This window comes from Atractosteus spatula, chromosome 21, assembly GCF_055471065.1.
Source record: "Atractosteus spatula isolate fAtrSpa1 chromosome 21, fAtrSpa1.hap1, whole genome shotgun sequence".
NCBI classification, from domain to species: Eukaryota; Metazoa; Chordata; class Actinopteri; order Semionotiformes; family Lepisosteidae; genus Atractosteus; species Atractosteus spatula.
The window spans coordinates 14,237,614-14,255,855 of NC_142726.1; the positions used below are offsets into that span (position 1 = coordinate 14,237,614).

Here is an 18,242-nt window from a genome sequence, read left to right on the forward strand (position 1 = left end):
TCTCCCCACACACCAGCTCTCAGTGGGGAGGAGAACAGAGTGATGAAGCCAGCTCATAGATGGGGATTATTAGGAGGCCATGATTGGTAAAGGCCAAGGGGAAACTGGGCCAGGATGTCGGGGTTACACCCCTACTCTTTTCGAGAAGCGCCCTGGGATTTTTAATGACCACAGAGAGTCAGGACCTCGGTTTTACACCTCATCCGAAGGACACCGCCTTTTTATAGTATAGTGTCCCCGTCACTACACTGGGGCATTAGGACCCACACAGGGCGAGTGTCCTCTACTGGGCCCACTAACACCTCTTCCAGCAGCAACCTGAGCTTTCCCAGGAGTCGCCCATCCTGGTACTGACCAGGCTCACACCTGCTGAGCTCCAGTGAGCTGCAGGGTGATATGGCCGCTGGCAAATAACGTATTGTGGGTGCAAAAGGTACAAAGTCATTATATTTCCTGTAGGAAACCCATTTCACTATACATGTTAACTTTATCACCACTTGAGTGATACCTACCAAGGCTGGAGTGAACTGGCTAACCAGCCCTTGAACAGGAACACTACGTTGGGAATTATTTGGTGATTTAATTGTTAAACATTAGGAGTTACTGTAAGTGTCATGGTCTGTATATGTACAAGAATGAAAAAGAAATGACAGGCAGCTATCTTGGTCCTATAAATACACCCATAACGTTTGGAGATAATTGGCCAAAGAAATGTGGATGAAGATTTTGCGTGGGTCATGTTTCAGTCGGCGCAGTGAAAAAAATCGTAACAGCTTACCTGTCTTAGTATGCCTGTTAAGTATGACGTTGCTAGCGCGCCTGGTCTCTGTACACCAGCAGTTTCAAAAGGGAAAATGGTCAAACATTTACACCAGTTCAAACTATAACTATACAGTTACACACCACTTACAGGCCTAGTGAAAGGTGTACCGGTTCCATCTGCGCAGTTGGCCTATACAAACATGTTCAGGTGGGTAGCTGCGTCAGCATGCGTAGGCTGCAAAGGAACAAGTAATAGGTTTATTCCATGCTGAAAAAAAGAAGAAAGAGAACACAACGTTTCGGCCGTGGAGCCTTCTTCAGGTGTGAGAGAGACAGGGTAGTAGGCAAAGGTAAAGTAGCGGGAGAACAAAGGCTGGGAGGGAGGAGGAGTGAGAGGCGGGAGTAGGGGACAGAAAGAGAGGCCAATCAAGAGGTGTGAAGTCAGAATGGGTGCAAAGAGGTGTGAAATTAAACTTCCAATGAATGGAGAAAATTTAAAAGAACAGTAGTCTGTCGTTAAGGGAAGGGAGAATGTGTGATCCTAGCTGCAGAATAATTTTAGTTTCGGTGGTCTTTCTGATGTATGAGTTCGGAAAACCGTCTTTGAGAACACAGACGGAGAGATTAGAGTGGTCGTGGCCGTCAGAGGTGAAATGAGAAACAATGGGCTTGGAGAGATCTTTAATCTTCACAGCCCTGACGTGTTCTCTGAAGCGGTCTCCGAGTCTCCTTCCTGTTTCTCCAATGTAGATGGCAAACATGTAGTGACAACAGACGCCACTAGAGGTCTCTAGTGGGAGTTGGACTAATACAATTGGACATTTGTAAGAGCGCGGTGGATTGAGCCGAGAAAGCGATCGTAACGAGCATGAGATCACCACTAAACGTTTCCACAGAGCTGAGTCCGAGCGACACGGAGGCTTCATATGAACGGTTTTTCCAAGTAGGAGCCGTGTGTAAAATCAATGGATTGATTTCAGCATTGTCATAACGAATGCCGAACCTCAGTGAAAACCAGGACGAGTATACGACAGCATTAACAAAAACTAGTCTGTGATAGTATTCTGCCAAGTGCACTCATGCAATACATTTGCAGGTTTAATTGCCAATGCTATCATGTTCATTACAACAGTCATAAAGAGGAGTCATATTAGCCTTTGTAATTTAAGCCTATTACAATTGTCATGTTTCAGTGTACCCCAAACCTTGGGCAACACAGTTGTCGGAAAAAAAACTAAATTCATGGGCTTGTGTGGTGTACGGATTATTCTTAATAGCTGGGGTGTTGTGCTGAGGTTGTCAGAATTACAATTAAAACACTTTAATTGGGTTTCCTTTCAGTTTTTTATTTCCTTCACTAACATGTGGCCACAGAACCCCTTCCATTTAAAGAAACAGTAACTGAACCCATGTAATGGCTTATTACAGTCAAGTCCCTATGTCTTTTAAACTACCCTTTGTACCACAATGCCATTAACTCCCAGTGTATATGAAGCTAGCAATGAGATCCAGTCCAGAATAATTCAGTTTGTATTTCTCCTCCCTCAGTTGTGCAAAAAGGTTAACAAAACAACAGGAACAAAAAGCATTTCTCCCACAAAAGCATGGACAAACAGGTGAACCCTGTAGCGCTGAAGGCCGAGACCATCCTTCTGCTTTTCATGTGACATTTTTGGGGGAAAAAAAGCCTCACACTGGTAGGGAACTGAGTGCCCTCAGTTCTTATTTCACTACTTTAAAACACCACCTGTCCCACAGGGCACTTCAGTCTGTTGGTATGAAGAGCAAACTACAAGTCTCTAGGAAAGGACAACGCAGAAACATGAGGAACAGGACCAACTGGGGTGGAGCTGTGGAAAATGAAATGAACTTTAACCGGAGCAGTTAGTCTTGTCCTCCTCAGGAAACATCTTCAGGTACCAGCGGCTCTTTCGTTCGTGGTGGCGTTGGCCGGAAAATCAGAGCTCACTCCCCAGCTCTTTTTCGGCAGTTTGATTTCTAGGCGGCCGGCGGCCGATCGAAGCCGCCCCCCCCGGTCACAGCTCGCGTCTTGAGAGGTTTAAGAAGGCGTGGCTGCCGGGAGGGGGGGGGACCCAGATGTCCGTGGATCTCTATCTCTTTGTGAAAAGAAACCTGTCTCTGCGCTGCACGATCAAACAGTTAAACAGGGCGGAGGTGGGCGAGGAGAGGGCAAAAACAAGTCCGAAGCGACAATACTGAGATGACAGGAGGAAAGATAGGAAGATTCCATGATTAACAAAAAAATGGCAAGGTTTTATTGTGTATGTGGCTTCAGTAATCATGGCTGCGCAGAACGGACAGACCCAGGAATACTAATGGGATTAGGGAACGGTGGGGTGGGGTGGGGGGGGTACCCTGACCGCACACATTGGCTAAGTTTCAGATCTTTGGATCGCTAGAGCAACCTGTCCGTACAATGACGGAGAAAAGTAAAAGTTTAGGGAATTTAAAAAAAAAAAAGAACAGGCCTGGTGTGTACTTGATTCTCTAAGGCATGCTGGTAACAACGCACACTGGGACTGGGGACAGAGGACCGAGAGGGGGGAGAACTGGAAGAGAAGAGGCCGGGGGGCTGTGGCCGGAGACGGCCGGCGGCGGCTATGCTGGCTTCCAATCATCACGCACAAGGGCGGAGCACACACCCCCCAGACAGCGGCGGTCGGGCGCGGGGACGCGGGGAGGGAAGGCTGCGCTCGCGCGGCTCTGCTTGGCGGCTCGGGTTTGTGTATGATACTTGGAATCCAGTGGCGGAGGCGGACCTCAGAGAGACGTGGATGATCACGGGAGGGTGGTGGTGGTGGCGGTGGTGGTGGCGGCGGCGGCGGGGGGAGGGGTGGGGTGGGAGTGGCCTCCCCCCCTGCCCCTCCCCCCTTCCGCCCCTCCCCCTCCTCCCCTGCCGGAGCGTTTAGCCGAAATTGTGCAGCGCCAACCGGAACATGTCGTTGGTGCACACCCAGGCCTCGTTGATGTTCTTCAGGAGGAATATCTGATGGAATCCCATGATGGGGTCGTCGTCGGCCTGCGGCGGTACAGCAAGAGACGTAGAAACGCGCAGATCAGTCCACACGTGAGCTACAAGAGTAACAGCACCTCCACACGCACTTCACTACACTAGTTCATCAGATTCCAGCTTTTCAATATAGGCACGCATCTAAATAAAAGAAAGTACAAAGTATTACATGCATATGCTGCAAAAAGTGGTTTTATCAGTTTGTCATAGTGAAAATACTGACTATTTTTTTACTGCAGTGCCTCCCTGTGTTAATGAGTACAGCAGATGGGTGTGAACATGGATTCAGGGGCAGACAAAAACTACAACCAGGCACCGCTAGAGGGCACAGGGAAAGATACAATAAAAAAATCACAGCAGGAGGACGCGCCTAGCAGTTGGCACGAGCGAAGGTCACGTTTTTCAAAGCGGAATACAATTTTAAAACATCTGCTTGTTAACCTTGGGATCGACAACAAGGAAAACAAGCCTTAAAGCACAACGGCAATACAAGTAACAGTACGATGCACAGAAAATATCTGTACTTATTGATTAGGATACTATAGCCTGATTTTACAAAGAAAAGTCAACAGAGGTCATTATGTAAAAACTAAGAGGTTTCTATATAATATCGACCAGGGCTCTTCCAAGGGCAGCTGATATTTCCTCTGTCCGCTGCTACACAGATCTCAGGTTAAAGCGAAACAGAAAAATCATATGGGAAATCTCACAAGGGCAGGCTTCTTGGGTTACAAAAAGAAGTGGCAGACTTCTTTGGAGGAATTCAGCTTTTTATATAAAAATAAACAGCTACCACATTGTCTACTGTTCGCTGAACGTGAACCGCTGAGCACCTGAAAGGCAGACTTTGTTCTGGTGACCAGCGGACATTGTTGGTGAAGCAGGGGTAGTTTTGGGTGCATGTGAGCAGGTGATGGGTCAACTTTAGTAACAGGAGTGTAAAACTGAGCACATGAAACTCTGCCACACTGGTGTGGAATAAATGAGCTAAAGCATTTACATAATGGTTCTTCATACCTGCCCCTGAAGGCCCTGCTTACATGGGGCACTCTGTTGGCAACATTTAACCCCAGGGAACGTTTCCCACATGGAAAACTTCCTAGCAACCTATTGTCACCGCTATCGCCTCTGCCCGGCCATTCCCTCCGTCGGACATGACCGCCAACCTATTCCAAGCGACGAGTTCCAAGCAAGAGCCAATCAGCACACTGGTCACACGACTGTCAACTCTGGTGAATACATGGTTCAAAATGGAGACTACGAAAACCGCAGGCACCTAGATAGAGAAGTGCTGTTGATTTAGTTTCATGAAAGTCAGCTGTCAATTAAATATCTTCTGGTTTTGGTAGCGTATTATAGTAATAATTATCAATGAGAGGATTATCTTTAAAAAGAGAAATCTTTGGTCCTGGTACCTTCTATGCGTATGTATGCACCTGACCTACCTATGAATAATTCTGATTTCATATAAAGTGAAATTGTGAAAAAAGGGATACCGCCATCCCTCCTGAACAATATTGTTTTAGATGTGCACGTGAGATGGTTCCCAAAACGTGACTGGCTGTTGCAAACTTGTGTCACTTGTGAGCTGCCTGGTGAATCCCCCTGTGAGGATGCCACAGGCAAACAGACTGCAGCTTTTTGTCCCATCAGTGCACCTGAATCATGCTACAAGGACTTCAGGCTGGGGTTGTGTGTGTGTGTGAGAGAGAAACAGCTTGTAGCCAAGCCTTCAATCACTCTTACACAAGCACAGCACCCCTCTCCCCCTGGTGCAGTGCAGAATGACACTGCTGGGCTCTCCTACTCTAAAAGGAGTCAAGTGCTGCCCTATTACCCAACCCAGGCCACATGCTGCAAGAGGGGCTTCATAGCACTGAACCTGCCATCAGGCACTGTATTAGCATGTGAGTAACACACAACGCAACCATCAACAAAGCAAAGTGTGCCTGAGCGCACAACCTGCAGCACATTGAAGCAAACACCTGGAGATCTCGACTGTGTACGTTTCGGAGTACAATCTACAAAAAAGGGAATACTTAGCATATATTAGTATATTGGAGGCTACATCCTAAGAGAAAATAAAAAACAGACAAAACGACGAGACAAAATGAACACGAGCTTCCGTCTAGAGAAATGCCCTGGCAGGTTAATGGTTATAAACAAGCCAATGTGTTTGCATGCTTTAAGTGACCCCCTGCAATCAGTGCATCTTTTTTTTTTAAAAAAGAAAACGCTCCGATGTCCGAAGCATGAATCTACAGAACAAAGGCAGCATGCTTTTGATCAAGGACTTGTTCAGCTGCTGCAGTATTTCATCCCCACGGTGTGCAAATCCTTACTGGCGCGGGCAGCGCCAGCCAGAGTGGGCCGAGCGTTTACATGTTGTCAAGGCCTAGCCTGAAGACCTCACTGGTACACACCCAGGCCTCCTTACAACGTTTCAACAGAAAGCTCTGCTGGAAGCCCAGGACCTGACCGGCGGGGGCCTGAGTACAGCGATGGCAAGAGAGGAGCCAGTCAGGTGCCTCTCCATCCTGCGGAGGGGGCAGCCTGGCTGAGGAGGCCCTCGTTCGAACCCTTGCCTGACCCCCCACAGACCTGCCCCCAAGGCCTCAGGAACTTGGGCAAGGCTGCAGGCGAGACCAGGCCTGCTCGGCTCATCTTACTCCACCGGGGGCTGGCAGTTTAGTGAGCCCTGTCAATATTCCACACCGCAGCACAGCCTGGCCACTGGCTAAAGACACTCTCAATCCTCCGAGACAAGATTCCTCTCTTTTTACTGCTCCCTCGTTTCTGTGAACTCAGCTGTCATTTACGACCTCTGGTCCAGGTCTCTGTATTGAGCCGAGTTTAGAGCACATTAAGTCTAAAGAGAGGCTGAAAGTTTTCTCAACAATTTATTTTCTCATGTTTTGAATGTCTGCAGCCCGACTGTGTGAAGCATCGCACCCGTCAAAACTCCAGCCCCGCTGAAGTGCTGGCATGAGCCCGGAGACTCTTCCCAGAAAACACCATCCTTGGAAAAGTCAATAACACCTCACCTTCGACAGTCCACTCAGTCCTAATACACACCGACGGCTGTTTGAAAATGATTTTGTGTGTAAGAATCAGGATGTTTATTTCTTAAAAAGTATTTATTCTTCAATGTTCCTGCAATGATCTCATTGTTATGGACTGGATTGGGGAATTCAAAGAATGGTGATGAAGCAGATTTGCTTACAGTACATTTGGGACACTAATGTCCAGTAAAGGAGATGTGAGGGTACCTTTTAAAAGATGCTCAGAAGAATAAGAACACTTACTTTTAATTGGCCTACTACCATACTCAATATACAGCTGTCTGGAGTGGGCTGGTGGTCCTGTGCTGTTATGCTGTGAGCAATTTTTTGAAAGGGAAGGCTCTGCAAAATAAAGAGAAACAGAAAATGATTGACCAGCTCAATCAAACCACAAAGATGGCTCAGTTTTTGTCTGCTGCTGTCACAAAGACTTTAAAGCCTGGTTAGAGGTTGCAGCTTTGACCCTTGTGATCAAAAATGGCGATCAAGGCTCTGCTTTTTTGGGGGTGTAGAGACATTAACACTGTCACTTCGGCAGCGGGGTCAGATAAGACACTGTAATGACTTGTAACGACTGAATATTATTGTGAGCAAAATCCCTGGACTACTAACCACTCAGTTTCTGTTCCCGGGCAATTTCACGATTCGTAGATTGCAATCAGCAGAGCCCGGGCAACTCAGAACAGCTCTCTCCCTGATCTCTGAAACAACTGCCTTTCGTGATCTAAGAATAAGGCTTGCAGCTGAAACGCAGGCTCTCTGCACTATTCTAAATACAAACTGCAGATCTGGATCAGAAACGGGCCTCACTTGACTCAACAGCCGTCCACCGGACCCCAGGTCCCCGTGCAACCTCTTATCCCAGCGAACTTACAGAGAGTTTCTCAACAATAGCTGCTTTTCCTTGGAACTGCTGTCCTTCCCAGGTAAGGCATGACGCGTCGATCTGAAAGAGAGAAGGCCCAGGGGGATCAGGCTGTTGTGCAACACACAGCGCACGCAGCCACAGAGGTAGGGAACACCAAAAGAAAGACTTTCACCACAGGTGCCCTGACTGAGAGGGAGGAAAGGACAGTGCACAGTGCACAGTGCACAGTGCACAGCACTGCCCTCTCCCACCTGTCACTGCGTGCCAGACAGCAGGCTAAGAGCGCGTAGGAAATCAGCCCGTGAGAACGCGATGCACGGAAAAATCATGTGGAATGTCAGAACAAAACCAAGTGCGTCAAATAAAGATCTAAAACTTGAATGCAAAGATGCGTTTAGGAAAACATCACAGTAATGAAAGCTGTATTGTGGTACCTACATTAGGCAGAAATGTTAAGAGGAGTCCATTCAGCAATTCTGCAAATGAATTTTTATGGAGATGTTAGTCATTCCTTTTTGTTAGTAACATCAATGTAAGATGAACTGCTAAAAAGCATTTTCACACATTTACAGATTTTTTTTAGATGTCTCGCGCCACGATGAATTGCATTAATCAGGATTTTGCTGAAAGACGCGATTAAGGTGCTCTGAAATGTAACAGAGTGACTGCTTCAAATTCCACAAGATCTGGGGGATTTTGTTCAATTTAGAAGTGTGGTCCTTTGTAGTGAACCGTATTCAGTGGAGCAGGTTCCTGTTACAGTGGAAAGTTGCGTCCTTGGGAGACTGCGTGGATGCACAGCACTGCTGCCTTGAAGATATTAGGAGACACGCCCAGGGGCTTGGCCAACATCTCACACCATATGTGCACCAATATGGCCATTCCTGCAGCCGCCACCAGCTACCAACCCAACCATGAGCACCAGGCATCACGCTCAGGGGCTGGTCACATGAGGAACGTTCAGACTTCCCTTGCCCAGCGCAGGGATTATGTTTCTGAAACCCCCTGCAGCTGATAAGTGCACAAGTGTAAGGGAAGTATGGGGTCAGTCCATCTTACATTCATCAAGGGCTACACAACCTCAAGATTTCTCCCTTAAAACTTACAAAGACCATAATGTGAATTACAATTCAACATGCCAGAGCAGTAAAACGCAGCTGAGGGTAAATCAGAATTATATTTGTTGTGAATCCTGCAATTTAAAAACAGCAAAAGAACGGAAAACATAGAGCACATAAAGAACCTTTCCAGTTTGTTTATGCAAGACATAATGTCCCTTTTAAAACATAAGTAGGCAGAAGTAAAATCACAGAACTGGGAGAGGGTGACTCATTTTTGGGTGGGGTTTTTATCTTCTTTTATTTTGGTCATCCTCTATGTTTTCCTGTATGTGGAATTATTGGTTATTCCCTGTTTCTCGGCACAAACGCACCCCACTGTTCCCCCGAGTTTGGAAACGGCAGCTGTTAGCGTCTCAGCGGGCCCCCCTGTGCGGTTCTGACCCCAGCGCCGGCGGGGGATAGGAACTGCGCGCCCGTCAGGACCATCCACAAGCTCCGCGGTGCCAGCTGACGCCCACCTGATGCCAGCGGGTGAACGGATCACGCACAGCCGGGACTCAGAGCTTCCAATGGGAACTGATGCATTTCGTATGTACAGACTTGAATTAAAGCACTCAAGACAAAAACACTGCTCTGACAAAGAACTCTGACCAAAAAAGGTCATCGGTTTATTCTTTCCCCAATGTATGCAAATTGTGCATACTGCAGTGTGCAACATCTCTTTGTTTCTTTATGTTTGTCAGAGAAACAATCTGCTTAAATTAAGACCCTGGGACTTTCTTCCTTTATTTACAAAAGTTCTGGTAATGTCATTTTGTAATAACCTGCTAATTTCCTTTCCGTTTTTTTTTTCTGTCTCCACACTGTGTTCTCTTCACTCCCCTGGGGGTAAAACCATGATGCACTGCGTAAGGAACGTCTTTGCAAGACTCCTGTCAGGGTTTCCCGATGTCCTTTAAGCTATCAGGTGCTTAGTTTTTTTCAGGTTTCATGCACTTTGCTGAACGATCAGGGCTCGGTTACTGTCTCGGAAGACTCAAGGTACAATGGAAAGGATTCTCACACTCACATATATTGCTCCTAGTTGAGTCCTGTCTGTGTCGAACAATTGGTAATAGTGCTGCACGAAGCTGGATCCTATCTGCTCCCAAATTGGCTTGTCAGCCATTCTGAATCACCCAGGAACAGGCTCTGCGGAGAAACAAAGACCAGACAGTTAGTGCTAAATCAACAGCGTGGCAGGGCGCTGCAGGACAAGAACCACTCAAGGACTGCCGCATGTCCCCGAGTGACCACGGTCCCCATTTTCACCTACTGCACCCTCACTTCTACAAAGGGGGACAATGAGCAGTTGGACTGTGTGTCCCTCTCCTGCCAAATGAAATCACAGATTGGGGAATTAAGTGCGATTTAAAAGGGGAGCTGCAAAGTTATTTTTATATTCCGGGCTTAAAAAAAGAATCAGCACTGATGAGTGCATTGCAAACCACAATGACAGTAACATGTACAGTCACCTGACAAACCGCCATTTACATCACAAAATAGACTAAATGTCCACGTCTGAGCAGCGCCATGTTCTGTGAATCAGAACGAGGCAACAAAACCTCCGGTGGCGTGAAGCAGCCTTATTACATGGTAAACACGCAGCCTTGTGAAGACGTCTCTCTTCATCCAGACAGTTTTGCCAACAAATATGACTCGCTAACTCTGCATGCAGATCACGCTGGAACATTTCTGCAGTGAAATGTCTGCTGCACAACCTGTACTTATACAGTCGTACATTTCATTACAATAGTCATTACAGCGACTAGTGAGCAGAAAGGGCCGCATCACCTGACAATTCTTGGGAACTCAAGATCAGGGATTTGCAACAAAATGACGACTTACAGCACTTTCACAAAGTGCACGGTTTTGTGCTTAATTCAAAATTCGTAATTGTTTTCTACACCGTCAATGAATTTATTTTGTTACCAAGATTTAATATCCAGTTTAAGAAATTGGGACTATAGTTCCTCTTTAATCAGGTTTTGGGATTATAGCTCCCCAGTCATGTTGTTGAAGCCGATATCCAGAATATCCTGAAAGAAACTGGGATAAGATTCTTGGATCCATTACATACAAACTATCAAACAGGCTTAGGTGGGTCAAATGTCCTTGACTCGCTGTAATCTTAACTATCTTCGCATGAATCCTTAGGTCAACAGCTAAAAGAAACACAATTCTTTCTTTGTAACCTTACTGTGATGATGGAAAAAAAAAAGACCTCTAAAAAATGCTTCCAGAAAAATACTTCTGCATCGCTGCAAGAAAAAAAAACTTTGTTTTTAATTTACATGACAGCTGCACAGCTTACCTGAAAGGTTCCCTTGTAGTCCTTTTTATTTAAAATAGTAAGTTAACTTCTTATCTTCAACGACAGCAGCACCCTAAAGAGGATTTAAGCCTGCCAACCTCCAGCTGAAAACCCTAACCATGAGTCCAGCTTCCACGTGAAGATCTGTCGCTAGCTGGTTGAGTTGAAGGACACCCCCTGATCATGAACCCCACAATGCACCCCCATAAGACGATCCTAATAATGGGGCTCTCTGAGTTGTAGCAGTTGCGGAAGAACACTGTGTGTTTAACCCTGAGGCCTGAAGGCGATTCTTTACGCAGAGTGTTGTGGGAGTATGGAACAAGCTGCCCCATCATGTCGGCAAAGGAGATCTTTGAACCAATCATCTGTCAGCAACCAGATGGCCAAAATGGGCAGAACTGCCTTCTCTCATTTCTAGTCCGATTATTCTCATACACCAATACAGCTACAGAAGTGAATGCAAACTTTAAGACTGCAGACACCGACTTACAAACTATGATTCTTCACACTTTTCTTTTTAAAATGCAAAAAAGGAGACTTGCCTTTGGAAAGCACAGAAAATGTAACTGAAAGCTCCGTTAATGCCCCAGAAGAGAAATCAAAGCTGTCAGATTCTATCCTCTGACTCTTAACACTGCTTTCAGAGGTAGGCCTACAGAGACAAGCCCAGCATACATATGGACAGCTGCTACCCTAGACACTGTTACAGAACCATCTGATAATCCTGAGAAATGAGCAAACTCCAATCCAGCTTTTGGCTGCCTTGTCTTTGCCGACTGCTCTCGCTGCACTGGTGGGGACACAGCTAGTATTCCAGAGACGTTTGGCTCTCGAAAAGGAGACAAACCACCAGTGTGCAGCAGCAGGAGAAGCAGGAATTAGCCTGTACATACCAGACACAAAGTGAGCCGACTGAGGTGGGGAACAGACTTGCAGTGTCAGTTGTCTTACATAGGGGGGATAAAGAGTCACACAGCTACAAAGCAGCACTTCATTCCCAAACCTTGTTAAGGTCTGTGCATTAAAATGCAACGTTTTCACAGCCGCAGACGTGACATCCACAGTGTGCCACAGTTCCCAGAATCCGGCCGGGAACTCTAATCCGCATTTATGCTGGAAAAATCCGCGTCCTCCCATCAGCTTTCCACGGATATCGCCCTGGTCTGAAAACCAGAGTGCTCAGCACAACGCTACCTCTGCCATGGCTGTGTGGAAAGGAAGGCACAGAAACACACTCCTGAGAAGAATTTTATTCATGAAATATGCATGGGTGTAGGACCAACTAAACAGGAAGGGCTAGAGAGCAGGGGCTGCCACTCGTCACATTGTGAGGACTGTTATTCTTGTAATCTCTGCTGACGCAGTGCACGGGGATGCGTGTCTTGTATGAAGGAGCTCCATAATTCAGGGTGGTTACTGTGTTGACCAGCCTACCTATATACCAGTAGAAGAAGCCCTGTTGCCATTCATTTAAAAACTGGGTGTGCTAACAGCCTGATAAAGAATTACAGTAACAGGCACAGGACTCCCACCCACTACTGAATACATCCTCAAAAGCGCTACAGCTCTCCTCGCTATCACACCTGAACAGGGCAGCCAGTCTGTTCCTGCGGAACGGATCCGCAGACGGGCACGGCTCACATTTTCAGCTCGCGCCCCGAGACCCCCAGGCAGGCGGTCCTGGGCTGAGCAGGCAGAAGCACGGCCAGAGAGGGGGAGACAGGGGGAAAGATGTACGTGCGTACATGTACACTCCCCCAGATTCACACCGACCACACCGTCGGACCCGTCCGGCACCAAGGCCGGGACAAACCGAGCCTCCCCGGGCTTCACCAGCCTCGGAGAGCTGTGGCAAACAACCTGGAGGGGAGAGGGGCTTCACCGTCTACATCAGGGGTCTCCAGTCCAGGTCCTGGAAGTCGTCCCCTTTCCGAAAACTGGGAGTGACTAAGTTTCCGATGAATTAAGCAAGCAAGCTGTGCCACCGAAAGAACTCTGGCCCCATAGGCATGGAAATTGTGGTCCCAAAGGATCCGTAAGTAAGCAACCGCATAATCAATCCCAGTGAAAGCGGTCCGTCTCTTTAAAAAAGGGGGGGGGTGATTTAACGGTGACCTGAAACCTGCTGGACTGGGCCTCCGCAGCAGCTGGAGACCCCAGATTTATACAGGCCCCCCGCACTGCTGTGGCCAGATAAGGACTCCTCTCCGAAGACAGTGTCAGCCACTGTTTCCTCTTGCCCCTGCTGCAGCTCGGCTGGTTTCTTTCCAAGAAGAGTGACACTCCAGACTGGGGGCTGCTATCATTTCGTGCCCCTCTTGGTAACTGTAAGTTGTACCAGGACAATACAGCAAAACCGAAGCGTGGAGGCGGTCGCGTCTAAAATTCCCGGAGCTTAAGCGAGCGGGTCAAACGAATTCGTCGCCCGTCCCATCCCGTTTAAACCGGGTATCCCAGCGTACTGTGGCGAGATAAAACATCTTTCCTGAACTTGTTTATTGTTTTTTTGTTCAAGTTTCAGACGACCTCCTCTGCAGTGTGTTCCACTCATGTGCACTAGAGCCGGCAAGAGCTGGAAACTCGAATATGCACAACTGCAAATCGAGAAACTCCGCAGAAAGAGGAGGCTACTGTGGGTGTGTTTCGAGTTGCAGCCTAGATCCGCTGCGCCCGGCGCAACCCCTGGACACAAAGCACAGCCCGCTGCACCTCAAAAGAAAGTTAAGGGGTTAATTCAGAGGAGAGACGGGCTTGATCTACTACAGTATGTTCTCATTTTTGATTAACCTAAACATGCACATAAATCAATCGTTCCTTCCAAGGCATTTGTCACAGTTCGAGAGACGAGGAGAATAACATAGGAGGACGATTGAGCCCCACAATCAACACGTGTCCCTTCCCTAATTACTAAAAATACCCTGTGTCCGAGCTGTCTCCCGGAGAGTACTGTACCACAGTGGGGCCCTAATATGAGTGCAGTCCCCCTTAGACCATAGGCGTGTCTAAGCACTTCAGCCGGAGCGCTGCCTGACAAAAAATCATCATATTTCATCCTCTTCTTTTTGAAAACCATGAAAACAACGAAGCCTGCACATTAATATTCGGATCTCCCTGCCGCTGCATTTTTAATTCTACCCCCCTAATGTAGTATACGAGTTACTGACAACAACTTACCGAGCGCCCACACCAGCAACCACTGTTTCCCAGTTATGGCGATCACAGAGCGCGGCCGAGGCGATCCGCCTCCCGGCCGGAGCATGCTCAGTCCGCAGGCTTCGGGCTGCTGCTTGTCGGGAATTGTAGTTTTGCAACAGACCGAAATTCGCACTGTCAAGCAGCAGGCCGGAAAATCTTTGAATTGTTTAGGTCCTGACTCTTTCTGTTGTAAGGTCTAGGGTGCTGAAGAACGCGATTGTTCTCTCGGCATTGTCATGTAAGAAATCAGAATAGACAGGCAAAATATGAGAGAAAAATAAATATTGTAACGCAACGGGGGCTCAGGCGGGCGCCCTTGCCGCATCTGGTCGGCCCAAAGTATAGGTGGCTCGAACCCGGGACTTCCGCGTCTCTCTGCAGCGACCCAGCACCGTGAGCTAAAGAGAGATCTCTCCACAGCCCAGTAGCTGTAGTCCTGCTATCACAGGGAAGGGCGGTGACGTCACCTGCTCTGGTACGCCGGCTCTTACACAGTGTCTGTCGGCCGTAAGCGTTACACTCTCCCCCGCTTAAATCGCCGTCCCCGGCGAAGGGCTATCCCATCCCACTTCTGACACCAATGTAACGCAACGGGGGCTCAGGCGGGCGCCCTTGCCGCATCAGGTCGGCCCCACACCGTCCGGGGCTCGAACCCGGGACTTCCGCGTCTCTCTGCAGCGACCTAGCCCCGTGAGCTAAAGAGAGATCTCTCCACAGCCCAGTAGCTGTAGTCCTGCTATCACAGGGAAGGGCGGTGACGTCACCTGCTCTGGTACGCCGGCTCTTACACAGTGTCTGTCGGCCGTAAGCGTTACAATATGAATAGGTCAATAATACCAGAGGGATTGCAGGTTACACAAGACAGTATTTCTAATTATTCCAATAATTCTTCATCTAAGGTATTACACTAATCGTGCACTAAAAGGCAGAAAAAATCCTATTAGGAAACAAAGAAGTGAAATTTGTGCAGATGATTGGTGTAATTAATGAAATCCTTCGCTCAAATTTTTACTTTAATATTAGAAATGACACTCATTTGGGAATTGACTGAGGGACATTTCCCTTTCTTTATTAACTTTATAGTTTCTAATGCAAGAAACTCAGCAATCACTCTTCTAAACCAACTTACAGTGATGGGAAGGTGAGCATTGTGAAGGAACCTGCAGAGTTAATGACAAATAAGAATAATTAAGTGCATTTATAAAGCTCTTTAAATCCCACACAATTTAGAATTGCTTTATACATAGGACCCACCTCGTCCACCACTGAAGTGCAGCCCCACTGCACAGAAGGTCAGGGGGAGGAGAGAGGAATGACTCCACCAGTTCAACTCAGGGCACACTTTAGGGAGGCCAGACTGGGCAAGATCAGAGAGGAAGTTAGCCAGGACACAGAGATGTACACCCCAGTTCTTCCATACAGTGCCATGAGATCTTGAACCACCCAGTAGTCAGGACCTGGGTTTACACACCCGATCAAAGGACACTGTGTCCCCAATCATCATTCTGGGGCAGATGATAGGGATTAGAGGAGAAAGGGACACCTACTGGTCTCCGAGCACCACTTACAGCAGCAACATGGTCCTCCTTGATGGTCTCCCATCCCAGTGCTGACCAGAGGTCTGACAGATTCACGCTAGCAGGCTGCACTGCTGCGGGTCATCCAGCTAGAGCTCCTGGGAAGGGCCCGGGAGCCTGCTCAAGATGACCTGCAGCGAGTCGGAAGCCGAGCTTGGGACCGGATTCAGTCCTTTACCTTAACCACTGATCCACACAGTCCCGCTGTGCACCAAGTCACCTGTCCCCTGTGGCTCTAAGGATTTCTCCTCAAAACCTCCATGAATTCCCCGTATTTGTTCAGCTCTTTCCCTCCCAAAGAGTTTTACATATAGGAGGGGACCTACCTCACCCCTCTTTCCCCAGTAATTCTTTGAAACACGACTGAGCACCAGGGATTTACCAGTCATTCATTGTGTCATATTGCAAGGACTAAAATCAGAAAAGAACAGGTGCTCACCTGCTTCAAAGGGGTCACCTACTGTGCCTATTGTTCAATACCCCAATTGCATACCCACAGTGAGATTAAAATAACACCAAAGACACACTGAAATTTTGAAAATTATTATATGATATCTGACTCACTTCTTAGACTGACAATGTTTAAATTATATAGACACAATGGGCCCTTGTAGAATATTATAGGGTAGAGAGGTTTGAAGCGCAGCGTATGGAAAACCTACCATCATCCCATGTTCACTCCAATCAGAACAGTCAGTTAAAAAATTACCTTAAGGACTTTTTAATTACTGTAGACAGTATTTTCTTAAGGCCCTTTACAGTTGATTTCTCAAAACATTCTTCATTAAAGGCACAGTTAACTGTAAAACACGCAGGAGTCAGATTAGGAGTGCCAATTAATAAGTTAATTACATAATCTAACTAGGACAATTTCAACTGGAACAAAAGCAAGAAGACACCAGGCCTTCAAAGGCGCAGAGTCTGTGATGCAAGATCTCAGAAGATCCCGCAAACTTTCACATTCAGGTGTCACTTTAATAACTACAATCAGCCCCCTTATATAAGATTTTCTTATCAGCTGTAGTTGCACAGTTCTTACTTATTAGGTTGGTTCTGACTGCCAAAGGCTTTTTGTGTGTTAGAAAATAGCAATACCTTCTGTAATGGCATATGACTAATATGCAGCCGAGAATTCTGGGAAAGAACTAACAGCAGTCAATTGTACCCCCCAGTGGTCGCCCAGCTCTTTAAAGGAAAAAATAATTACCGGTAAAAAAAAGTTTTCTGTCTCAGCATAGGCAAGCGATTTCCATACATATCCGAGAAGGGAGAAGGAGACCTGAAATCACACTATTTGCATTCAATTCATATTCATTTTCCCTGTCATCATACTAGTGCATTAATAAATGAAATACATTCTGACAAACTCTGATCCCCTGCTTCACTTCCCACAGTTTTAAGCAAGAAATTCCACACAAAGCTTCCAATGTCTCCACATCCGGGTGTTAAAAACAGCCTGCCCCCCTGCTGGATGGAGAGAGATTAAAGATGCAGAAAAGCTTCCCACTTAAGTGATGGACACATGCGATCACAAATGACCAGGTCAGGAGTTTTTTATTAATAAAAGAAAGAAAAACAGTTTCGCTGAAAGCAAAAGTGTCCTGTTTACATCTTTGTACATTATGCACCCTTTTCATGTTTGCTGCTTTTTGAATACACTAAAATGTGTAGGATGTTCCGCTGGAGGCTGAGTATTCCCTATGGCGCAGGCTTGATTGAAGAGTCTGACCACTCAGTGCCTTGCTTCAATCCACCATACAGATTCTGTCAAACAATTCCAATCCAACACAGCAATGTCCTCCGAATATCCCGCTGTTATTTGTCCCTTCTTCCAGTAAGCCTGTGCGGTAGTGTCCCCTAGACCTCCACAACACACCTGCAAGCTCAAGTGAAATATGCACAGCCATCACTACAAAGTGAACCTCTTTCGTCTTGGCTACCAGAACTGTGCAGCTGAACCCAACCCCAGTACAACCAGGCCCTCTCCACTGTCACAGGTGCACGAGACTTGCAATTCACCACGCCTCCAGCAGGGACAGCGATGAACAAGAGCCTCGACAGTGTCGCACGGCAAACCACTGCATTGAAACCTTAAGGCACTCAATGGTTCTGAAGCCACTGACCTCTACAGTCTCTCCTCCAATCTGTGAAGAGCCCACTTCCACAACAAACAGCGATGACTGAGTGAAGATTCTCTACTGCCTGCACCCCATACTCATCCTATGGACACTGAAGGTACAGCGTATGAAACCACATTCAGGATTCCCAAGTCCCTATTATACATACAATGAAGATGTGCGAGCAGAATTTACAGGAGGTAACCCCAGATG

General features: G+C 47.1%; 1 protein-coding gene across 1 annotated transcript; it reads right to left on the minus strand.

Annotated features, from left to right (window-relative positions):
* Window positions 1-2,087: 2,087 nt before the first annotated feature.
* Window positions 2,088-14,381, minus strand: nutf2 (nuclear transport factor 2). Its single transcript, XM_088938889.1, has 5 exons — window positions 14,315-14,381; window positions 9,854-9,975; window positions 7,730-7,801; window positions 7,099-7,197; window positions 2,088-3,802 (listed from the first exon to the last, which is right to left on the minus strand). The coding sequence occupies exons 2-5, from the start codon at window positions 9,950-9,952 to the stop codon at window positions 3,689-3,691; spliced, it is 384 nt and encodes a 127-aa protein (XP_088795015.1). The 5' UTR covers window positions 9,953-9,975; window positions 14,315-14,381; the 3' UTR covers window positions 2,088-3,688.
* Window positions 14,382-18,242: the final 3,861 nt, after the last annotated feature.